Source organism: Callithrix jacchus, chromosome 22, assembly GCF_049354715.1.
Source record: "Callithrix jacchus isolate 240 chromosome 22, calJac240_pri, whole genome shotgun sequence".
Lineage (NCBI taxonomy): Eukaryota > Metazoa > Chordata > Mammalia > Primates > Cebidae > Callithrix > Callithrix jacchus.
In genome coordinates, this window is record NC_133523.1 from 36,914,599 (window position 1) to 36,938,400 (window position 23,802).

A 23,802-nucleotide genomic window follows, 5' to 3' on the forward strand; every position below is an offset into this window, starting at 1 on the left:
TTTAGACCCACTGTGTGTCAAATAGAATCTGGGGAGTACACACTCCAAGGACTCCTTTTAGGTTCTTTAAGGCGCCCAGAAGTTCTTGGAGATCCTGAGTCACCTGCTCAGTACCTTATAGACCATGAGCCCTCCATAGAAATCAGGTACCATGTAGCCCCCAACCCTATGGACCTTCCAAACCAGCCCTAACCCTCCAGCTCCCCAGGCATGTGGTGCTCCCTCTGCTGGATACCCCAGGCCTTGTCGGTTGTCTATAGATCCATCCATTCTCTGATACTTTCACCTATAATTCTCCAGCCTTTGTGGGACCCCCCCCCAACCCTCTCTCCTAAATAGCCAACACTCCTCACCTCCATCATCTCCAAGCCCCAGGCCTCTGTGGAGCAGCCGTATCCAGCTTGCACTCCTGCCTAGGCCATAGTGACCACATACCCTTGACTTTTCCAGGTATCATAAGTAGATGTGATTGTCTCAGAGCTTTGGTTCAGATTTTAGTTTCTGAAGGGTAGGGTAGGGGCTCCCCAAAAAAAAAAATCTCAATTATTTACTTGAGATGGAGTCTCGCTTCTGTCACCAGGCTGGAGTGCAGTGGTGCAATCTCGGCTCATTATAACCTCTGCCTCCCAGTTTCAAGCGATTCTTCTGCCTCAGCCGCCCAAGTAGCTGAGACTACTGGCACGCGCCACCATACCCAGCTAATTTTTGTATTTTTAGTAGAGATGGAGTTTCACTGTGTTGGCCAGCATGGTCTCTTGACCTCGTGATCCACCTGCCTCAGCCTCCCAAAGTGCTGGGATTACAGGCGTGAGCCACCCCGCCTATTTTATTTTAAGACAAGGTTACACTCTGTTGTCCAGTCTGAGGGCAGTGGTGCAATCTTGGCTCACTGCAACCTCTGCTTCCTGGGCTTAAGTGATCCTCGAATCTTAGCCTCCCAATTAGCTGGGACTACAGGCATGAGCAACCACACCTGGCTATTTTTTGTGGAGTTGGGGTTTCACCATGTTGGCCAGGCTGGTCTCAAACTCCTGAGCTCAAGTGATCCTCCTGTCTCGGTCTCCCAAAGTGCTGGGAGCCACTGCACCCACCCAAATGCAGTTTGTTTTAAATGCATAAACTCTGTAGCCCTATTGCCTAGGTCTGAGTCCTGCTTCTGTCTCTTATGGGCTGTGCCTCAGTTTCCTTCTTTGTTAAATGGAGATAAGTAATAATAAACTCTTGGAGTCACTGAGAGGATTAAATGAGTTATTACCTATAAAGTGGTGATGATGTGTCTGGCGCATACTTAGTGTCTCTTATGCGTTAGCTCTCATTTCATTATCATTGTGATGAGGAATGAGATAATAACTTGTCAAGTGCACATTGCAGACCTGGCACCAAGCATTTGCAGAGATAATGAGTATCCCTTCCTTTGCCCTTTTTGTACCTCTCTGCCTCAGTTGAACCTTTCTGCCTCTGAGTGGGATAAGCATGCACCCTCCACGTCTGCGGTATTTCATAGTTAGACAGGGTCTCACTATGTTGCCCAGGCTGGTCTCAAACTCCTGAGCCTGAGCAATCCTCCCACCTAGGCCACCCAAAGTGCTGGGGTTACAGGCATGAACCACCTCGCCTGGCCAGTGTGCAAATGTAGTAAAGTGAACTACAAATTTAACAGTGCTTGAATCTTGAATTGCCCAAGTTTAGATATTGGACAGATATACTTTGTGGGAAAGAATAAAAATGATGCTTGCTTGGGTGGACCCACTGGGTGGCATTTGGACACTCCAGAAAGCAACATTGTTTAATCATCAAAATCCTTGCCACCATTTACTGGGGAGCTAGGGAGGAGGCCCAGTAAATGGGAGAAGGGCGGGTCTTTGGCAGCTAGGGTTATAAATAGCTTTGGCTGTGGAGAGCCCCCCCCACTGGTCCACCCCACCCCTCTTTCCACAGCTCCTTCCCGCCTGACACGGGCTCCGTGGCATTAGTCAGACTAATTAAGGACACAGAAGATGTCGGTGGAAAGACTCAGAGAGAAGTGGAAACTCAAGGAGAGACAAAGATGGGAAGGACAGCGAGACATGGGGGGAGAAAAAGGGATGGAGAGAGATGAGAGACAGCCCATGAGATGGTGACCCAGAGAGGTGTGAGGATGGGGCTGCAGAAAACAGAGGTGGGAGGACAGAGGCACAGGCAGGGACTGGAGAGACACAGCTACCGAAGCAGGAAGCGGGTATCACCGCTGAGAGTGAGAGATGGAGGGAGGGGAGGCAAGGGATGGTGGGGTAAAGGAGACAGTTCTGGAGTAAGGGAAAGAAAAATCAGGAAACAGGGTGAAGAGAGCAAGACATGAGCCAGAGTCAAGGGACAGATGCCAGGGAGAGCCGACTGGGGACAGACTAAGGCGCTCGTAGGGTGGAGGAGACAGACACACCTTGGAGATGGGCTGGCTGAGGCCTCGTCATTTGTTTTCTGGGACTGGAAGCTGGGAAGAGATGAGGTCTCTGGGGGAAAGAAGAACTGCTGGGTTTGGGGACTCCCAGTCTCTGAGGGAGAAGGGTTTTAGTTTTGTTTTCTTATATGGAGAGTTGGGGGTTGGGGGTTTGCCATTGTGACTTCCTGTCACAGACCGGAGGAGACCCCCACACCCCACTTCTTCCCACCTCTCCTCTAGCCCTGCCCTCAGGAATTAGCCCCCAGGCTCCTGGTCCCTCTGACCTGGGAGTCCAGGTCCCCAGCCCCTCTTCCATTAGGGACCCTAAATTGCAGGCTTTCAGACTCAGCCTTCCCATGGACCCAGGCTCCTGAGCCTCCAACACCCGCCCCCCAGGCGTCCTTGGGCTCCCGCCCCCTGGCCGGCCTCTGAAGGGCTCTTTGTGGCCGCACAGAGGCTCCATTGAGCTGTGGAGGCTGGGATGGGGGAGGCTGTTTACTCACCTTCACACCTGGGCCAGGAATCTGTGAGTAACCGCCCTGGGCCACCTCCTCCCACTCTCCTAACCGCAGCCCCTCCTCTTCCCCCAGCCCTGCAGAGCTCAGGGAGATGGAAGACGTCGCCCGAGGGGCGGTGAGTGGACAGAGCAAGGGGTGAGGGGACTCGGGCTGTGGGTGGGGAGTCCTGTGGACTGAAGCCGCCCTCTCCTTCCACAGGCCCCAGGCCCCCTACGGCCCGGGGTGCCCGTCAGCATCATTGGGGCTGAGGATGAGGATTTTGAGAACGAGCTGGAGGCGGTGAGTGGGATAGGGTGGAAAAGCTCGGTCCCAGGCTCCGCGCTTCGCCCTGGGTCTCCTCCCACCTGCAGGTGCCGTCCACTTGGCCTCTTCCCACCTGCAGATGCCACCCCTTGGCCTCTTCCCACGGTCCGTCTGTCATCCTCTCATCTCGCTGATCCCTCCTTCTTCACCTCCCCAACCCCATACTCGGAGCCCACATGGCAACATAGACACCCACCTTCTTACTCTTAACCCCAGTCCTTATCATTGCGCCCTCCTCCCCTAGCATGGACTCCAATTTCTTCTCCTAATTTCTGTCCTCATCGTCCACCAATATGATATTAAATCTCATCCATTCTCCCTGACCACCTGCCCTTGCTGTCACAATTATTTTGTGGACCCCATCACCACTCCCCAGTTCCCAGGAGCTGACCCTGGCTTGGATCCCTTGTGAAGTGCCAGGAACGGGTAGGGTCAAACCCAGGGCCCCTCCTCTTCTTATTGTATTCGCCCACGCCTGTACCCCCAGAACTCAGAAGAGCAAAACAGCCAGTTCCAGAGCCTGGAGCAAGTGAAGCGGCGCCCGGCCCACCTTATGGCCCTCCTGCAGCACGTGGCCCTGCAATTTGAGCCAGGACCCCTGGTGAGGGCAGGGATGGGTGGGCATAGGGAGGGGTGGGCCTGGGACAGGCACAGCTTTTGGCAATATGAACCAGCAAGCTAGTGCTGGGGGCAGGCGGGGCGGGGGGGGGCGTCTGGAAAAGCAGATATAGAAATCAGAGTGCCAGATCTAGAGAATACCTTAGAAAAGAGTCAGAAAGCACGCCACGTGACCTCAACCCCAGTGTTATAGGTGCCCAGGATAGCTCTCAGTGTGCAGTGAGCAGGGTACACACGGCAGGATCCCCCAGAGCCACAGAGAGCCCAGCAGCCTGGCAGAGACCACATCCTGTCCCCCTCCGTGCCTGTGACAGTGCTCCCTATCAGCCTGTTGCAGCGCCCTTCCATGGACTCTGGGGGACTGAGTCCTTCTCTCTAAAGGCTTCTTGGCAGATGCCAGCACACAGTCATTTAGAGTTTGCGTTTGGGAGAAAGCTGTTAGCCATCCCAGGTCTGGGGGGCACAGCAGGCCCTGTTCTGGAAACAAGAAAACCAGCACACGCAGCTCACAAGGGAGACCGAAGGATTGTGGATCCAGAAGCCTCCGGATGAGGCAGAAGATACCTGGGAGATGAGGATGGACAACTGTGCCATCCAGAAACACCTGCAGAGTCTAGAAAACCCAGCAGGTGATTTAGAAAGGGAGAAGCCACAGTGCTGGCCGGCAGGGGATCTGTAGACAAGGGTCTCATCCCAAGAAGGCCCAGTGCAGCCCAGCATAGCACAGCACAGGAGCTGGGGACAGGCCAAGGCACTATGCCATGTGGACATGCTTAGTGGGCCCCTCCAGAAAGGAAACTGATAGAGTGAGAAGCACCTGAGGCACCCAGAAAGACCGTCAGCTGCAAGACCAGAGGCTGGTCCTCCTGACGCCAAAGCGTCAGAACTTGCAGTTTCTCCCCATCTGCATTCTCTTCCAGTGGAGTGGCTCCCCAACAGCCATGTGCATGAAGACTCTGACCCTCTGAGCAAGGGGGTCTCCCATTCAAGCCTTGGGTTTCTACAACCAGATCCTGGACGTCAGCCCAGGGATCATGCTGAGTGCCATGTTCTGTTACAGATGTGGAAACTGAGGCCTAGGGAGGGTCAGGGACTTGTTGGAGGTGACCCTGGCAGCCTCTGGGCATTTTTTTTTTGAGACAGAATCTTACTCTGTCACCCAGGCTAGAATGCAGTGGTGCAATCTTGAGTCACTGCAACCTCTGCCACCTGGGTTCAAGTGATTCTCCTGCCTCAGCCTCCCGAGTCGCTGGGACTATAGGCGTGCACCACCACATCCGGTCATTTTTATTTTTAGTAGAGACGGGGTTTCACCATGTTGGCCAGGCCAGTCTCGAACTCCTGATCTCAAGTGATCTCAAAGTGCTGGGATTACAGGTGTGAGTCACTGCACCTGGCCTAGCCCTGGGCATTTTGAGGTTTTTCCTGACACAGCTCCCTCACCTTATCATCCTGTGGGGAGCTAATTGGAGATAGCTGCGGTCCCCTGGGCTGCTTCCTGTTGGCCTCTCTTAGAATTTTGCTATCTATAAGGGCTGTGGAGAGTGGATATAGATGTGTTCAAACTGTTTAAAGTGGAGAAAGAAGACTGGGCCTGGTGGCTCATGACTAGTCCAAACCCTTTGGGAAGCTGAGGCAGGAGGATGGCTTGAGCCGGGGAGGTCAAGGCTGCAGTGATTGCAGCGCTGCACTCCAGCCTGGGTGACAGAGTGAGGCCCTGTTTTGAAGAAAAAAAAAAAACAGGCGTAGTGGCTTACGCGCCTGTAATCCCAACACTTTGGGAGGCCAAGGCGGACAGATCACTTGAGATCAGGAGTTCAAGACCAGCCTGGCCTACATGGCAAAACCCTGTCTCTACTAAAAATACAAAAATTAGCTGGGCATAGTGGTGCACAGCTGTAATCCCAGCTACTCGGGAAGCTGAGGCAGGAGAATCACTTGAACTTAGGAGGCAGAGGTTGCAATGAGCCAAGATCACACCACTGCACTCCGGCCTAGGCAGAAAAAAAGAGAGAGAGAAAGAAAATTAGCTAGACATGGTGATGTGCACCTGTAATCCCAGCTACTCCAGAGGTGATACAGGAGAATTGCTTGAACCCATGAGGAGGTTGCAGTGAGCCGAGATCACACTACTGCCTGCACTCCAGCCTGGATGACAGCAAGACTCCATCTCAAAAACAAAGGAGAAAAAGTTCCACTCCCATTGGAGTGAGTTCACTTCCCAGATGTGAGCCTCCAGGAACCAGGACAGCTTGGAGCCCCCACTGTCACCCAGCACAGTGCTGGCACTCAGGAGGTGCTTAACGAGTGATGGAGTGAGCCCCACTTGTCTACCTGTTCTTTATTTTTTTGAGACGGAATTTCGCTCTTGTTACCCAGGCTGGAGTGCAATAGCGCGATCTCGGCTCACTGCAACCTCCACCTCCTGGGTTCAGGCAATTCTCCTGCCTCAGCCTCCTGAGTAGCTGGGATTACAGGCATGCGCCACCATGCCCAGCTAATTTTTTGTATTTTTAGTAGAGACAGGGTTTCAGCATGTTGACCAGGATGGTCTCGATCTCTTGATCCACCTGCCTCGGTCTCCCAAAGTATGTCTACCTGTTCTTTACCAAGCCTTCAGTATACGCTGGGCACCGTCTAGGACAGGGATCAACCTACAACTCCCGCCACCAACACACACAGACCCTTAAGCTGCTCAGTCTTTCTCGGCAGTGGAGTGTGGTGGAGACAGGTTGCCTGGATTTGAATCCTGACTTTGCCACTTACTAGCTGTGTGACTTTGGGGGTTTGTTGTTGGTCCGTTGTTTTTGAGACAGAGTCTCACTCTGTTGCCCAGGCTGTAGTGCAGTGGTGCAGTCTTGACTCACTGCAACCTCCACCTCCTGGGTTCAAGCAGTTCTTCCTGCCTCAGCCTCCCAAGAAGCTAGGATTACAGATGCCTGCTATCATTTTTTTTTTTTTTTTTTTTGTAGTTTTAATAGAGTGGGGTTTCTCCATGTTGGCCAGGCTGGTCACGAACTCCTGACCTCGTGTGATCTGCCCGCCTTGTCCTCCCAAAGTTCTAGGATTACAGGTGTGAGCCACCACACCCAGCCTAGCTGTGTGACTGAATAAGCTTCTTAAGCTCCATTTTCTCATCTGTAAAATGATAATGATGGTTTCTATGATTGAACAAGTTGATGCATGTAGAGGGATGAGAGCAGCATCTGGTGTACACTGACCCCTCAGTAGAGACAGCAGCAGTACTAGTAGCAGTTGTCACTATTGCCAGGAGGTGACAATGATGAAGAACCAGAAAGGACCATAGCACAGAACCGAAAATTAGAAAATGCTCGTGGCGGCCCCAGCGAGCCTGCATGGGAACCCAGGGTCTGGTGGTACGGGAGGAGGTCAGGGAGTGCTTCCCAGAGGAGGTGGCAGTTGAGTCCTACACCCATGGGATAGCTAGGAGGCTGGGAAGGCCCTTTTCAAAGGGAGGGTATGGTTTGAGGCAGGGTTGGAGGGCGTAGAGTCATGCTGTGTGTCTCTCCCAGCTCTGCTGTCTGCATGCCGACATGCTGGGCTCACTGGGCCCCAAGGAGGCCAAGAAGGCCTTCCTGGACTTCTACCACAGCTTCCTGGAGAAGACAGCGGTGAGAGACCTTCCAGTAGCCCCAACCCCTTGTTTGGGCCTGCAGTCACCATGCGGGCCCCCAACCTCTGCCCTGAGGGCAGCTGCTGACCCCCGCCTTCCCCAGCACCCCACCTCAGACTGGGGTTCCTGGCAGTCCTCCTTGGCTGCCCCTCAGCACACCAAGTCCTCCTCTTAACTCCGGTCTCTCTCTTGAGCAGGTTCTGCGGGTGCCAGTCCCTCCCAACGTCGCCTTTGAACTTGGTAAGGAGAAGGATGAGATGAGGGAGAGGTGTCCAGCAGGGACCACACCTCCCAGGAGGCCAAGGGGGGAGAGGCCACACTCCCATGCTCTGCTTAGACAGCCGAGATTCGCTTATTCCTTCTTGGCAACAGTCTCAGGAAGCCTGGCTGTGGGAGTACAAGGGTGGGTGGGGACTGTGATCCAAACCACCAGGGAGCTGGACCGTCAGCCCCCTGTGTGTCCCTGTAGACCGCACTCGGCCTGACCTCATCTCTGAGGATGTCCAGCGGCGGTTCGTGCAGGAGGTGGTGCAAAGCCAGCAGGCAGCTGTGAGCCGGCAGCTGGAGGACTTCCGCTCTAAGCGGCTCATGGGCATGACGCCCTGGGAGCAGGAGCTGACCCAGCTGGAGGCCTGGGTTGGGCGGGACCGAGCCAGCTTTGAGGCCCGGGAGCGGCACGTGGCGGAGCGGCTGCTCATGCACCTGGAGGAGATGCAGTGAGTGGGCCAGCACTGGTGGGAGCGTTGCCCCTCCCCAGCTCCAAGGCACCCCTGCTGCCTGGCATGTTCCATCCCGTTTGAGGCATGTGCCTGGCATGTTCCATCCCGTTTGAGGCATGTTCCTGGCATGTTCCATCCCGTTTGAGGCATGTGCCTGGCATGTTCCATCCTGTTTGAGGCATGTGCCTGGCGTGTCCCATCCCGTTTGAGGCATGTGCCTGGCATGTTCCATCCCATTTGAGGCATGTGCCTGGCATGTTCCATCCCTCTTCTGCTTCAGGGTTCATTTCTTGGCATTGGGGCTCTTCCTCTGCCCCGTCATTTTAACTCATCTTGGATCCAAGTCTTCTTCCCTTTCCAGCTTTGGGGTTCCCTTGCCATTTCTGGATCTTTTCCATGATCTGGCACTTGGATCCCGTCTTCCTGGATGAGAGACCTTCCTCCCTCTTGTGACAGTTCTTCCTGATCCCTTCTGCCGTGTCCCCTGTCTGTCTCTCCTCTGCCTGCCTATCCCAGGACAGCAACCCTGAGATGTGTCCTGGGTGGATGGGGACCCCAGGCCTAGCAAATGTCACAAACATCTCTCTTCCTCCTGCAGACCTACCATCTCTACCGATGAAGAAAAGAGGTGAGGGAGGCAGAGAGGGTGGCAGGGAGAGGTGTGCAGCCTCCTGGGTCTGAGGGAGGAGGGGGCTGGGGGCCTGGACGCCTGGGTCTGAGGGAGGAGGGGCTGGCGGCCTGGACGCCTGGGTCTGAGGGAGGAGGGGCTGGGGGCCTGGACGCCTGGGTCTGAGGGAGGAGGGGCTGGCGGCCTGGACGCCTGGGTCTGAGGGAGGAGGGGCTGGGGACCTGGACTCCTGGGTCTGAGGGAGGAGGGGCTGGCGGCCTGGACGCCTGGGTCTGAGGGAGGAGGGGCTGGCGGCCTGGACGCCTGGGTCTGAGGGAGGAGGGGGCTGGGGGCCTGGACTCCTGGGTCTGAGGGAGGAGGGGCTGGGGACCTGGACGCCTGGGTCTGAGGGAGGAGGGGCTGGCGGCCTGGACTCCTGGGTCTGAGGGAGGAGGGGGCTGGCGGCCTGGACGCCTGGGTCTGAGGGAGGAGGGGGCTGGGGGCCTGGACTCCTGGGTCTGAGGGAGGAGGGGCTGGCGGCCTGGACTCCTGGGTCTGAGGGAGGAGGGGCTGGCGGCCTGGACGCCTGGGTCTGAGGGAGGAGGGGGCTGGCGGCCTGGACGCCTGGGTCTGAGGGAGGAGGGGGCTGGCGGCCTGGACGCCTGGGTCTGAGGGAGGAGGGGCTGGCGGCCTGGACGCCTGGGTCTGAGGGAGGAGGGGCTGGGGACCTGGACGCCTGGGTCTGAGGGAGGAGGGGCTGGCGGCCTGGACTCCTGGGTCTGAGGGAGGAGGGGGCTGGCGGCCTGGACGCCTGGGTCTGAGGGAGGAGGGGGCTGGGGGCCTGGACTCCTGGGTCTGAGGGAGGAGGGGCTGGCGGCCTGGACTCCTGGGTCTGAGGGAGGAGGGGCTGGCGGCCTGGACGCCTGGGTCTGAGGGAGGAGGGGGCTGGCGGCCTGGACGCCTGGGTCTGAGGGAGGAGGGGGCTGGCGGCCTGGACGCCTGGGTCTGAGGGAGGAGGGGCTGGCGGCCTGGACGCCTGGGTCTGAGGGAGGAGGGGGCTGGGGGCCTGGACGCCTGGGTCCTGGGCATTGGGTAACAGCCCTGGGCCCTGTCCTTTTGAACCCCCTTGTCTCTCCTCAGTCTCACAGGAAGTAGTTGTGAAGTCAGGATGGGAAGGGCAGGCCTCTGCCTCTAGGGGCCGTGTGGTGTGTGTGTGGCATGTGGTGTGTGGGGGGTGTGTGTGGTGTGTATGTGTGGTGTGTGTTGTGTGTGTGGGGTGTGTGTGTCTGGTATGTGTGTTGTGTGTTGTGTGTGGGGTGTGTGTGGCATGTGGTGTGTGGGGCGTGTGTGGGTGTGTGATATGTGTGTTGTGTGGTCTGTGGGGGGGGGTGTGTGTGTGTGTGTGTGTTGAGCCCTCATCTCCTCCTACAGTGCTGCCGTGGTCAATGCCATTGGCCTGTACATGCGTCACCTTGGGGTACGGACCAAGAGTGGGGACAAGAAGTCGGGGAGAAACTTCTTCCGGAAAAAGGTGCTTCCCTCAGTGTCCCATCCTGACCTTTGCCCTCCAGAGAGGCCCAGGGAGCCTCATGACTCTGGATACCTTGAGTCAAATCCTGCTTTATTGTCATCTCAGAGATGCTCAGCCTTCCTCCCTGCCCTCTCAGGTGATGGGGAACCGGCGGTCAGACGAGCCTGCCAAGACCAAGAAGGGGCTGAGCAGCATCCTGGATGCCGCCAGATGGAACCGGGGAGAGCCCCAGGGTAAGGCAGCCCAGGCCTCTGCCCTCCCCTATCTTCCCCAGCTGCTCTCACTCACTGTCTCACTCTCTGTCATTTCAGTTCCAGATTTTCGACACCTTAAAGTGGAGGTTGATGGTAATAGACCTGTAGCCAGAGCATCCATCCTGAGGGGTGGGCATCTGGACTCCTGGGGGCCTGCAGGGGACGGGGCTGGAGACCTGGACTCCTGGGTCTGAGGGAGAAAAGGCTGGGCCTGGACCCCTGGGTCTAAGAGAGGAAGGGCTGGGCCTGGACCCCTGGGTCTGAGGGAGGAGGGGTGGGGGGACCCAGACTTCTGTGTCTGAGGGAGGAAAGGCTGGGCCTGGACCCCTGGGTCTAAGGGAGGAGAGGCTGGGCAGACCCCTGGGTCTGAGGGAGGAGAGGCTGGGCAGATCCCTGGGACTGAGGGAGGAAGGGCTGGGCAGACCCCTGGGACTGAGGGAGGAGGGGCTGGGCAGACCCCTGGGACTGAGGGAGGAGGGGCTGGGCAGACCCCTGGGACTGAGGGAGGAGGGGCTGGGCAGACCCCTGGGACTGAGGGAGGAGGGGCTGGGCAGACCCCTGGGACTGAGGGAGGAAGGGCTGGGCAGACCCCTGGGACTGAGGGAAGAGGGGCTGGGCCTGGACCCCTGGGTCTGAGGGAGGAGGGGCTGGGCTGACCCTTGGGTCTGAGGGTGGAGGGGCTAGGGGAGTCCCTGGATCTGAGGGAGGAATGCCTGGGGCCTGAACCCCTGGGTCTGAGGGAGGAGAGGCCGGGGGCCTGGATTCCTAGGTGCCTCCTGGGTCCAAAGGAGGAGGGGATGGGGGCTCCTAGTCGAGGGTGGAAGGGCGTGAGCACACCCTTTTGCATCCCCGGTGGGTGGATTTGAGTTGTTCTTCTCTCATCTCCCTCTTTCTCCTTCACTTTCTCCTTCACAGCCGAGAAGCCAGGTGCTACAGACCGGAAGGGAGGCCTGGGTGTGTCCTCTCGAGACCGGAATGTCGGGGCTCCTGGGCAGGACACCCCTGGAGTCTCTCTGCACCCTCTGTCCCTGGACAGCCCAGACCGGGAACCAGGTGAGAGTTTCCTGGGCCAGGGCTCTGTGAGGCCCGGGGATCCTGGTGGGAGTGCTCCCGCCCCCTTGGCACCCCCAGATAGAAGCCATTCCCCGGCGACACCTCCCCTTTGCTCAGCGTCTGCCCCTCCCTGCTCCTGGTGACCGCTGGCATTCATAACCTTCCCTTCCCTCAGTTTGCCCTTTCTACAGCTTTCTTCCCAGGCTCTGACCTTGCTCCTGGTGCTGTGTTTCCCACCTCCTTGGACTACGTTTTCCATCAGCCCTTCATTTTCCAGAACCTTCCCTGAGTACATGAGTAGTCCACTCTCTGAGCTGCATTTCTGGCCCCCTAGGTGGGGAGCCCGACAACCCCATTAACTTCCTCCCTCACTGTCCTTAGACCTCTGTGGCCTCAGGCCCTTGGGTATCTGCGTGGCCAGGCCCAGGCTCACACCCTGGCTCTACTGCTTCCTTGTATTTATTTATGTCTCGGAAATGACTCCCATTTCTTAGTCTCCACTTGCTCGTCTCTAAAGGGGTACCAGAGGGTGGGGAGAATGAATGGATGTGGAGGCAGCACGAAATCCAGTGCCCTCCCGACCTTAGGGGGCTGCAGTCTGGTTGGGTGGGAGAGCACGGGAGCACCCACCTCTATGGCATCCTCACACTCTGCCCCCTATGGCCCACGGCCATGTTCTCAGAGGTCTTAATGTCTGTCTGTTCCGTGCTGAAGTACAGAGCAGCCGCTTGGTGTCTGCCTGGCACTGGGTAGCTTAGCCCCTGCCTTTCTAGGCCGCAGAGTGTGGGTCTCTTGGTCTCCAAGGCCTTCGAGCCAGCCCTGCTCCCTCTACCCCACAGGTGCTGAGGCCCCCCTGGAGCTAGGGGACTCATCCCCACAGGGCCCAATGAGCCTGGAGCCCCCGGCGCCCCTGGAGAGTACCGATGAGGGGGCTGAAACAGAGAGGTGCCCAGGCTGGGGTGCACGGGTGGCGGGGGGGAGGTTACTGAGCGCTGGGGGGTGGGTATGGGTCGCTGCTGCCATCTGCGCCTGCTGTGCCAGCCTCTTGCTGTCTCTGCACCTCCCCTGCTCTCTGGCTCTTGCTGTCCCTCTCTCTTCTTCTTTCCTTTCCTCATCTCCCTCCTGCTTCCTTAATGCCCCCTTTCCTTCTTCCTTTTTCCCCTCCTGCTTCCTCTCCTTTCTTTTTTCACTTATCTTTCTCCTCCTCCCTTCCTCTCCTCCTCTCCTTCCATCCCCTTTATTCCCCCCTCCTCTCTCACCTGGGTTTTCTTTTCCCACTTTCCATCCCCCTCCAGTCTCCGCCACTTTTCATTCTTTTTAGCCCTTCTTCCCCTTCTCTTTCTTTTATTTATTTATTTATTTTGAGACGGAGTCCTGCTCTGTTGCCCAGGCTGGAGTGCAATGGGGCAATCTTGGCTCACTGCAACCTCTGCCTTCCAGGTTCAAGCAATTCTCCTGCCTCAGCCTCCCAAGTAGCTGGGATTACAGGCATGTGCCACCACGCCTGGCTAATTTTTTTATTTTTAGTAGAGGTGGGGTTTCACCATGTTGGCTAGGCTGGTCTTGTGCTCCTGACCTCAGGTGATCCACCGACCTCAGCCTCCCAAAGTGCTGGGATTACAGGCAGAGCCACTGGGCCATTCCCCTCTCTTTCAAGCCCCCCCACTGCCCGCCTCGCTTTAGCCTCCTGGTGCCCGTCCCTCAAATCCCCCACCCCTCTGTGCTCTATGCCCCGGGGGCCCTGTCCTCCTTACAGCTGGGGGGCAGGCTCTGCCCCCTGCCCGTCCTTGTGCTGCTGCTTTGGGGACCCTTTGGTAGGTGTGGGGAGGTGGGTCGGGTTCCATCTGGGTCCACCTCTGACCCTATGCCCCTCTCTCCCCAGAAGATGGAAGAGGTGGGTGCCTGGGCCCTGGGTGGGGGAAGGGCTAGCCCCTCCCCCATTTCTCCCAGCCCTTCCCTTCTCCCCATGGCCAATCCCTCCCCTTCACCCCCTGTGAGGGGTGGGTGGGGACATCACCCTCCCAGTTGAAGAGTTAAGTATGGATATCCTCCCCACCCCATAAACACCCCTCTGTTTCCATCCCCCTGCCTCAGGGAAGGGAGGGGCCAGTCCTATGCTCTACCCTGGGCTCCCCATCCTTCCCCATAAAATTTCAATATCCCTCCCCTAGCCATCCCCCACTACCCCAGTGCCCTGAAAATCCCACCACTCCTCTGATTCTCTGTCCTTTCTCTTCTGTTGCATGTTTGATCCTTGTCCTGGTCTTCCCTGTCCCTGTCCTGGTCTCTCCCCATCTCTGTCCCTGTCCTGGTCTCTCCCGTCTCTGCCCCTGTCCTGGTCTCTCCCATCCTTGTCCCTCTCCTGGTCTCTCCCGTTTCTGTCCCTGTCCTGGTCTCTCCCCATCTCTGTCCCTGTCCTAGTCTCTCCTGTCTCTGTCCCTCTCCTGGTCTCTCCCGTCCCTGTCCCTGTCCTGGTCTCTTTCGTCTCTGTCCCTGTCCTGTTTCTCCCTGTCTCTGTCCCTCTCCTGGTCTCTCCCTGTTTCTGTCCCTGTCCTGGTTCCTCCTCGTCTCTGTCCTTGTCTTGGTCTCTCCTTGTCTCTACCCCCGGTCTCTGCCTGACTCTATCTTTGGCCTTGGGGTCCAGGCTATCAGGGCGTCTGGGGCGCTCAGAGAGCCTGCGGGTGAGTGACCGCCGCCGGCCTTCCCGGGGCAGCCTCGGGGCTAAGGGCCGGGGTGGGGGCCGCTCCCGGAGCGACGTGGACATGGATCCCAGTTCTGCAACGGCAGTGCTTGGCCCTGCCCGACGAGCCACGTATGTCAACCCTCTCCCTTCCCCCATCCACTAAGGCAGCCTGGAGAATCAGGGAGGGACTGTTGTCAGAGTCATTGAGGAATGGGCATTGGAGGCTGAGGTCATTGAGGCCAACTATGGTCACAGACATTGGAGGAGGAGGGAGTAGAATGTTTTTAGAAATCTGGGGACTCTAGTCTGGTCAGATCTAGAGATCTGGTCTGTCACACGGGCTACCCTTGGGGCATCAAATGCCAAGGCCACTGACCGGGGTTGAACACTCTTAAGAAGTTGAAGTCTGCTTCCTGAGATGGCCCAAGCTGGGGCCCTAGCAAGACCTCTGTCCACAGCCCTGAGCCTGGAGATGACGGGGAGCCAGGACGGTCAGGACTGGAGCTTGAACCAGAAGAGCCTCCTGGCTGGCGGGAACTCATCCCCCCAGACACCCTGCACAGGCTGCCCAAGAGCCAGGTGAAGCGGCAGGAGGTCATCAGTGGTGAGTGCCATCCCATCCGCCTCACTGTGGCCAAGGACATAGTCCAGCTCTGGAAAAGGCAGAGACAGGCGCAGAGAGAAGTGCATCTTGGTTTTGTTTACTATAGGGAGAGCTTGAAGACAGCTTCAAACTCCCTCTTCTTCCAAGTTCAGATTGTTCTAGCAGAGAGCATTTCAATGAAATGTGAGTGCCACTGTGGAATGGACATTTCCAAATAATTTCTTTTTTTTTTTTTTGAGACGGAGTTTCGCTCTTGTTACCCAGGCTGGAGTGCAATGGTGCGATCTCGGCTCACCGCAATCTCCGCCTCCTGGGTTCAGGCAATTCTCCTGACTCAGCCTCCTAAGTAGCTGGGATTACAGGCACACACCACCGTGCCCAGCTAATTTTTTGTATTTTTAGTAGAGACGGGGTTTCACCATGTTGACCAGGATGGTCTCGATCTCTTGACCTCATGATCCACCTGCCTCGGCCTCCCAAAGTGCTGGGATTACAGGCGTGAGCCACCGCGCCCGGCCTCCAAAGAATTTCTGGTAGTGCGAGACAGTGCTGACGTTAAGAACATTGCATTGCCAGGCACGGTGGCTCACGCCTGTAATCCCAGCACTTTGGGAGGCCGAGGCGGGTGGATCATGAGATCGGGACCATCCTGGCCAACATGGTCTGGTGCAAGCCTTTGTTTCCTTACTTGTGAAATGTGGGCACTAATAGTTCCTACCTGAAATATTGTCATGAAGATGCGATGATTTATGTGACGTGTTTAGCACAGAGGAGGAGCATTTTATTTTTTATTTATTTATTTTTTTATTTGAGGCAGGATCTGTCTGTCTCTCAAGCTGGAGTGCAGTGGCATACTCATGGCTCGCTATAGCCTTACCCTCCCAGACTCAAGTGATCCTCCCACCTCACCTCCCGAGTGGCTGAGAACACAGGCCTGCACCACCATGCCCGGCTAATTTTTGTATTCTTTGCAGAGATGGGGTTTCGCCATGTTGGCCAGGCTGGTCTTGAACTCTTGGGCTCAAGTGAATCTCCTACCTCAGCCTCCCAAAGTCCTGGGATTACAGGTGTGAGCTACCAGGCCCAGTCAAAGAAGAGCATTTGATTTTTTTTTTTTTGAGACGGAGTTTCACTCTTGTTACCCAGGCTGGAGTGCAATGGCGCAATCTCGGCTCACCGCAACCTCCGCCTCCTGAGTTCAGGCAATTCTCCTGCCTCAGTCTCCTGAGTGGCTGGGATTACAGGCACACGCCACCATGCCCAGCTAATTTTTTGTATTTTTAGTAGAGACTGGGTTTCACCATGTTGACCAGGATGGTCTCGATCTCTTGATCTCGTGATCCACCCACCTCGCCTCCCAAAGTGCTGGGATTATAGGCATGAGCCACCGCGCCCGGCCTAAAGAAGAGCATTTTAATGAGATTGTTGTTACTAGTATGATCTTAATTGCTTAGGGAAGAAAAGATCCCCATAGGGGAAAGTTTGGGGGAATGATCAGTATATTAGCAGTGCTTGCTTCTGGGTGGAGAGATGATGAGTGTATCATTTTTGTCTTTGTCTTTTTTTTTTTTTTTTTTTTTTGAGACAGAGTCTCACCCTGTCACCCAGGCTGGAGTGCAATGGCGCGATCTCGGCTCACTGCAACCTCCACCTCCCAGGTTTGAGTGATTCTCCTGCCTCAGCCTCCTGAGTAGCTAGGATTACAGGCATACACTACCACTCCAGACTAATTTTTTGTATCTTTAGTAGAGATGAGGTTTTCCCCCTGTTGGCTAGGATGGTCTTGAATTCCTGACCCTCGTGATCCACCCGCCTTGGACTCCCAAAGTGCTGGGATTACAGGCGTGAGCCACTGTGCTTGGCCATTTTTGTCTTTTTCTTTTTTTCTGTGCTTTCTCATTCTGTGGTGGCTAGGGAGGTTGGTGGCAAAAAGAGAAAGCTTTTGGACTTGATTGAAAGCTTATTTACAGATTACTTCATAGTAAAAAAGGTACTTATTCAAACATTTTAGGGGAGTAGATGAGTACTTTTTGGGTCACAGATCCTTCTAAGGACATGAAATTTACAAAAACAAAAAATCACGAGCCATATCCTATCCAATAAGACTTTCTGGAATGGAAATGTGCTTTATTTGTACTGCTCACCTTGGGGACTACCAGCCACCTAGGGCTGGTGAGCACTTGAAATGCACTAGGCCAGAGGCAGTGGCTCATGCCTATAATCCCAGCACTTTGGGAAGCTGAGGTGGGCAGATCACTTGAGGTCAGGAGTTCAAGACCAGCCTGGACAATACGGTGAAACCCCGTCTCTACTAAACATACAAAAATTAGCCAAGTGTGGTGGCGCATGCCTGTAATTCCTGGTACTTGGGAGACTGAGACAGGAGAATTGCTTGAACCCAGGAAGCAGGACATGGAGGTTGCAATGAGCCCAGAACATGCCACTGCACTCCAGTCTGGGCTACAGAGCAAGACTCTGTCTCAGAAAAACAAAAAAAAAGGCGAGGCTTGGTGGCTCATGCCTGTAATCCCAGCACTTTGGGAGGCCGAGGAGGGTGGATCAGTTGAGGTCAGGAGTTCAAGTCCAGCCTGGCCAATGTGGTAAAACCCCGTCTCTACTAAAAAAATAATAAAAATTAGCAGGGCATGGTGGTGCATGTCTATAGTCTCAGCTACTTGGGAGGCTGAGGCAGGAGAATCGCTTGAACTCAGGAGGCAGAGGTTGGAGTGAGCCAAGATCACGCCATTGCATTGCAGCATGGGTGACAGAGCAAGACTCCATCTCAAAAAACAACAACAACAAAAACACTAAATACAACTGAAGACTGAATTTTTAAAATTTCATTTCATTTTAATTAATGAAAATATAAAGAGTTGCATGTGGCTAGTGGCTATCATGTTGGACAGCATGTCTCTCCAGAAAGAATATCCATAACACACAAAATCCTGCACTTTAGTCTCAGGGGACTTCTGGGGCCCCTGAAACTCACACATATGCCCTCCAGGGTTGGGGGGGGATCCCTGGATCTGAATCTGTCAATCACTATGTAATGTGGCCTGATGGTTAGACATTAAACACAGCTGCAAGCTTGCTGGCAAGTGGGATGACCAACTTGTCCCCGTTTGCTTGGGACATTCCCAGTTTTATCACTGAAAGCCCAGGCTGGCAAACAGACCCTTGGTCACTCTGGCTGGTTGCCATAGCAAAAAGGGAAAGGCAGTGGGTTGAGGAATCCTCAGTGGCTTTTTTTTTTGGAGATGGAGTCTCGCTGTTGCCAAGCTGGAGTGCAGTGGCACCATCTCAGCTCCCTGCAACCTCTGCGTCCCAGATTCAAGCACTTCTCCTGCCTCAGCCTTCCAAGTAGCTGGGACTATAGGCGCCTGCCACCACACCCAGCTAATATTTGTATTTTTAGTAGAGACAGGGTTTCACCATGTTGGCCAGGATGGTCTTGATCTCTTGACCTTGTGATCCCCCCACCTTGGCCTCCCAAAGTGCTGGGATTACAGACATGAGCCACCGCGCCGGCCCCTCAGTGGCTATTTAAGAAGGCAAACGTTTAAGAATTTTTTTTTATTTGTTTGTTTGCTTTGTTTTGGAGACATAGTCTTGCTCTGTCACCCAGGCTGGAGTGCAGTGGCATGATCTTGGTTTACTGCAACCTCCGCCTCCCAGGTTCAAGAGATTCTCCTTCCTCAGCCTCCCGAGTAGTTGGGACTATAGGTGCACACCACCACGCCCAGCCAATTTTTGTATTTTTCAGTAGAGATGGGGTTTCACCATGTTGGCCTGGCTAGTCTTGAACTCCTGACCTTCTGATCCACCCACCTCAGCCTCCCAAAGTGCTGGGGTTATAGGTGTGAGCAACTGGGCCAGGACCTTTTATTTATTTTGAGACAAGGTCTCTCACTCTGTCGTCTAGGCTGGGGTGCAGTAATGCAATTATATAGCTCACTGCAGCCTCGACCTCCTGGGTTCAAGGAATCTTCCCACTTCAGCCTCCCAAGTAGCTGGGACTACAGGCACACACCACCATGCCCAGCCTAATTTTTTTTTTTTATTTCTTTTGAGATGGAGTTTTGCTCTTGTTGCCCAGGCTGGAGTGCAATGGTGCAATATTGGCTCACCACAACCTCCCAGGTTCAAGCAATTCTCCTGCCTCAGCCTCCTGAGTAGCTGGGATTATAAGCGTGAGTCACTGTGCCTGACCAATTTTTTTTTTTTTAATTTTTGGTAGAGACAGGGTTTCACAATGTTGCCCAGGCTGACCTTGGACTCCTGGATTCAGGTGATTCTCCTGTCTCGACCTCCCAAAGTGCTGGGATTATAAGTGTGAACCACCATGACTAGCTGGAGAGGATTTTTTCCTACCAACTTCCGGGAGGCTTTCCTCCCCCCACCACCTCACTCCTCCAGCCTGCCCCTGAGGTCATGCCCCCTAGTCTACACTCTCCCCAACGCGTTCCCTGCTTTGGTGGCCCCGCAGAGCTGCTGGTGACAGAGGCGGCCCACGTGCGCATGCTGCGGGTGCTGCACGACCTCTTCTACCAGCCCATGGCGGAGGGCGGCTTCTTCCCCTTGGAGGAGCTACAGAACATCTTCCCCAGCCTGGACGAGCTCATCGAGGTGCATTGTGAGTGCAGGGCCGGGGTCCCTCTGTGCATTCCACTGCCCCACGGGCAGCTCCATTCTAGCCCTGGGTTCAACCTGCCTGGAAATCCCAGAGCTCACATGGGGTGGGGGCAGATGATGCACCACCCAGCCCCGAGGATCAGATACAGACAAACCTGAGGCCTACCCGCACCACGCCACAGCAGGTCCCACAAAGCACCTTCCAGGCCCCGACAGAGTGCCCCTTTCCTCCTGCCCCACAGCCCTGTTCCTCGATCGCCTGATGAAGCGGAGGCAGGAGAGTGGCTACCTCATCGAGGAGATTGGAGATGTGCTGCTGGCCCGGGTGAGATGCCCAGGCCTCCCTCTCCTCCCAGCCAGACACCTGGAATCCAGGCCTGGGGCGGGTCCTGAGCCTACCCTACTCCAGTCCCAGGGTCTGGGCTTCACGCCTGTCGTACTTCAGGCCCTGTTCTTGCCCATCCCCACTGAGATGCCTGCCTGGCCTGAATCTCACTGTAGTTTGATGGTGCTGAGGGCTCCTGGTTCCAGAAAATCTCCTCCCGCTTCTGCAGCCGCCAGTCATTTGCCTTAGAGCAGCTCAAAGCCAAGCAACGCAAGGAGCCTCGGTTCTGTGCCTTCGTGCAGGTGAGGTGGGGTCTGGCCTCCAGGTTCCCAGGGAGGAGGGGCCTGGAGACTCAGACTCCTCGGTGCCTGCACCCTGGGGTGCACCGGAAGTCTGGGCTGTCGCAGCACCAGCAGCCGTTTCCCGCAGGAAGCCGAGAGCCGCCCGAGGTGCCGCCGCCTGCAGCTGAAGGACATGATCCCCACGGAGATGCAGCGGCTGACCAAGTACCCCCTGCTCCTGCAGAGCATCGGGCAGAACACAGGTACTGCAGGCCCAGCTCTCTGTGCCTTGGCTCTCCTCTTTTTAAAAATTGTTTTTCTCATCTTCATCAGTGATAACATCACAGCTCCTTGCAGCCTCAATCACCCAGGCTCTAGCTGTCCTCCCTCCTCAGCTTCCTGAGTAGCTGGGACCCCAGGGACACACCACCATGCCCAGCTAATTTTTAAAATATTTTTTTATAGAGATGGGGTCTCGCCATGTTATCCAGGCTCATCTTGAACTCCTGGTCTCAAGTGATCCTCCTGCCTCAGCCTCCCAAAATGCTGGGATTACAGGCATGAGCCACTATGCCCCGCCAGCTCTCCTTTCTCTGACCTTGGCTGCGGAACCTGGAGCCTCTATGGCAGGGGTTCACCAGACCTGCTCTCTTTCTTGCCTGCAGAAGAGTCCACAGAACGGGAGAAAGTGGAGCTGGCCGCCGAGTGCTGCCGGGAAATTCTACACCACGTCAACCAAGCTGTGCGTGACATGGAGGACCTGCTGGTGAGCCTGGTGCTGGCCCCATGCCCGGGACATTGGGCAGTGTGGGAGTGGGAACGCGAGCCGGCCCCTACCTCAGCCTATCCAGAAGCCATACCTGACCCCTTGGCCTGTCTCCCACGAGGGTCACCATATGTGTGGGGCTTGGCTTGGCCCTCAGTACCTCCCTCTCAGGGTCATTGGAGGTTGGGCGCCACCCTCAGCTTGCCCCCATCAGAAGTTTCTCTTGGCTCTCGCCTTACCAGTGTGGGTCACTGCAGGTCAGCCCCATCACATAGCTTGTCCCCATAACATGCCTGTCTCTGCCCCAGAGGCTCAAGGACTATCAGCGGCGCCTGGACTTGTCCCACCTTCGGCAGAGCAGCGACCCCATGCTGACCGAGTTCAAGGTGCGACCTGACACTCCTGCCTCCCCTACCCCCCTACTCTCCTTGGCCCAGGGGATTCTGTGATGCAGCCCCCAGCCTGTCCTGCCCATCCCATAATACACCCAGGGAACAAGAGCTCTGGACCCCACCTCATGCCAATCCCATGATCCCCAGCCTGTGGTCATCCCCGGCCACTGTCTTGCCCTTCCCCTCTCCACCAACCCCAATTACCTCCTGCCAACCTGCATGAACCATCACTCCCCCTCCTGCCCCAGAACCTGGACATCACCAAGAAGAAATTGGTCCACGAGGGCCCACTGACGTGGCGGGTGACAAAGGACAAGGCTGTGGGTGAGTGCCAGGGCAGCTGCCTGGTGCGGGGTGTGGGGGCAGTGAGCCCGGGTGGGGAGGGTGTCTCGTGGGGGCACCATGTGAACACTGCCTGCCCCATAGAGGTGCATGTGCTGCTGCTGGACGATCTGCTGCTGCTGCTCCAGCGCCAGGACGAGCGGCTGCTGCTCAAGTCCCATAGCCGGACACTGACACCCACACCCGATGGCAAGACCATGCTGCGGCCCGTGCTGCGGCTCACCTCCGCCATGACCCGCGAGGTGGCCACCGGTGAGCACAGCCACTGCATGGCCCAGGACAGAGGGTGTCCTTTTCAGGCAGAGCTGCCTGTGCAGTGGGGAGCGGAACCCTCTAGAGAGCCAGGGAGCTGGCATTCTGGCAGAGAGGTTGAGAAGTGGGTGGAGGTGGGCAGGGCGGGGCCAGGCCTAGCCGGTTTTATAAGTGAGGTGAGAAGTGCTGCAGGTGTTTGCACAGAGGTGTGTCTCGTGCAAACGAGAGGAAATGCCAGGAGCCCAGGGAGGAGGGATTTGTAAACCCAGTGCTGGGGAGTCGTATCAGGCCAGAAACACTGGAAGCGGCTAGAGGGTGGGAGTGGCTGGAGGGGTTTCATAGGTAGACCAGGGGACTTGGCTGATTCCATAAGGAGGTGTGAGTGGGGAGGCTCAGGAGGAGGACTCATAGGGCTCTGGATATTAGTGGACAGTGAGGGGTAAGTTAAGCACTGAGGGCACAGCCTTCGTGGGTGTGCTCAAGGAGGGGTATGCACTGGGGGGACCTGGGCTCCGAGCGCCATCTCCCCCTTTCCCTGCAGATCACAAAGCCTTCTACGTCATTTTTACCTGGGACCAGGAGGCCCAGATCTATGAGCTGGTGGCACAGACTGTGTCAGAGCGGAAGAAGTGAGTGGGGTCTGAGTTCCGAGTGTGGGTTGAGGAGGCTCAGGCCTCTGTGTTCCTGGGAACAGGAGGGCTGTGGGGAGGCCCCGGGATAGGGTCTGGGGGCTCTGACTGCCTAGGGGTTTGGCCTCTTCCCCAGCTGGTGTGCCCTCATCACTGAGACTGCCGGATCCCTGAAAATCCCTGCCCCTGCCTCTCGCCCTAAGCCCCGGCCCAGCCCGAGCAGGTGAGTAGGGCCATGGAGGGAGCTGGAGGTTCAGGGAGGGGCCTGGAAGGCAGGGCTGGCTTCCCTACACAACTCCAGAATGCAAGCCCCAGCCATCTCCGTGTGTGTGTGCACGTGTGCCTGTATGCGAGCATATGACTGTGTGTGTGCGTGTATGGTGTGTATCTGCACACGTGCATACGGGGTGTGTGTGTGTGTGTGTGTGCTGTCCCCACCACTGCCCCATCTGTCTCCTGTCTCCAGTCCTGTGTCTTCTGTTGTCTGGGCCTCTCTGTCTCCCTGTCTCCCAGCCTCGACTTCTGTCTCTGGACCTCCTTGCCTCCCCACCTCCAGCTCTCTGTCTCCCCACCCCTGCAGCCCCCCGGGGCCAGGGGTGTGGGGTCACCCAGCACTTCCTCCCTTCAGCACTCGAGAACCCCTCCTCAGCAGCTCTGAGAACGGCAATGGGGGCCGAGAGACGTCGCAGGCTGATGGTGAGACTAGAGGGATGCTGCGGGAGGGGCTGGGTCGGGGCTCCCCGGTGGAGAGAGGGAGGCATCCACAGGAGGCCTGGCAGGATCTGAGCTCCCTCCCTGTTCCCCAACCCAGCCCGGACAGAGAGAATCCTCAGCGACCTCCTGCCCTTCTGCAGACCAGGCCCCGAGGGCCAGCTCGCGGCCACGGCCCTTCGGAAAGGTAGTCTAGCCCTGCCCCTCCAGGTGGCCACCAGCCCAAACAGTGCCCCTGTTTCAACTAGAGCAAGGCTCTCTCTCCCTGTCAAAAATTTCCTTATGCCCAACTGCCAGAAAACAAATGCTCCCAACCCACCCAGCTTGTACCGCTGTCCTGGGTGCCCAAGCCCCTCTTCTGCAGCCGCCATCCCTTCCTTGCTTCTGTATTCAGCTTCTCCCTGAACACATACCTTCCTGCCCTGTCCCAACCCTGAACCCAGCCTTCTTCACCACCCTAACCTCATCTGCTGAGGCTTGCCTGGCACCCACCCTCACCTCCAGCCCCTACACAACCCCTTCGGCATCC

General features: G+C 56.5%; 1 protein-coding gene across 27 annotated transcripts in view; it reads left to right on the top strand.

The window, feature by feature from the left end:
• Positions 1 to 23,802, top strand: part of ARHGEF1 (Rho guanine nucleotide exchange factor 1) — a 46,739-nt gene that overhangs the window by 2,384 nt on the left and 20,553 nt on the right. For 7 of the 27 annotated variants that reach the window (XR_013530916.1, XR_013530917.1, XM_078359739.1 and 4 more), the window contains 26 exons: positions 3,010 to 3,052; positions 3,136 to 3,216; positions 3,728 to 3,841; positions 7,392 to 7,490; positions 7,690 to 7,732; positions 7,962 to 8,208; positions 8,810 to 8,839; positions 10,250 to 10,349; positions 10,486 to 10,582; positions 10,661 to 10,696; positions 11,519 to 11,656; positions 12,496 to 12,601; positions 14,301 to 14,468; positions 14,798 to 14,943; positions 19,430 to 19,576; positions 19,818 to 19,900; positions 20,077 to 20,202; positions 20,330 to 20,444; positions 20,847 to 20,947; positions 21,256 to 21,333; positions 21,588 to 21,663; positions 21,766 to 21,933; positions 22,475 to 22,562; positions 22,699 to 22,785; positions 23,191 to 23,258; positions 23,374 to 23,460. Coding sequence is in view for 24 of the 27 variants with exons in the window: in XM_078359739.1 (XP_078215865.1) it covers positions 3,029 to 3,052; positions 3,136 to 3,216; positions 3,728 to 3,841; positions 7,392 to 7,490; positions 7,690 to 7,732; positions 7,962 to 8,208; positions 8,810 to 8,839; positions 10,250 to 10,349; positions 10,486 to 10,582; positions 10,661 to 10,696; positions 11,519 to 11,656; positions 12,496 to 12,601; positions 14,301 to 14,468; positions 14,798 to 14,943; positions 19,430 to 19,576; positions 19,818 to 19,900; positions 20,077 to 20,202; positions 20,330 to 20,444; positions 20,847 to 20,947; positions 21,256 to 21,333; positions 21,588 to 21,663; positions 21,766 to 21,933; positions 22,475 to 22,562; positions 22,699 to 22,785; positions 23,191 to 23,258; positions 23,374 to 23,460 (2,653 nt within the window). In the remaining 3 variants the exon portion in view is untranslated. Of the gene's footprint in view, positions 1 to 1,971; positions 2,130 to 3,009; positions 3,053 to 3,135; positions 3,217 to 3,727; positions 3,842 to 4,317; positions 4,488 to 7,391; positions 7,491 to 7,689; positions 7,733 to 7,961; positions 8,209 to 8,809; positions 8,840 to 10,249; positions 10,350 to 10,485; positions 10,583 to 10,660; positions 10,697 to 11,518; positions 11,657 to 12,495; positions 12,602 to 14,300; positions 14,469 to 14,797; positions 14,944 to 19,429; positions 19,577 to 19,817; positions 19,901 to 20,076; positions 20,203 to 20,329; positions 20,445 to 20,846; positions 20,948 to 21,255; positions 21,334 to 21,587; positions 21,664 to 21,765; positions 21,934 to 22,474; positions 22,563 to 22,698; positions 22,786 to 23,142; positions 23,259 to 23,373; positions 23,461 to 23,802 lie in introns of those variants that run through there. The other 20 variants (XR_013530915.1, XM_078359738.1, XM_078359746.1 and 17 more) reach the window with 6 other exon arrangements.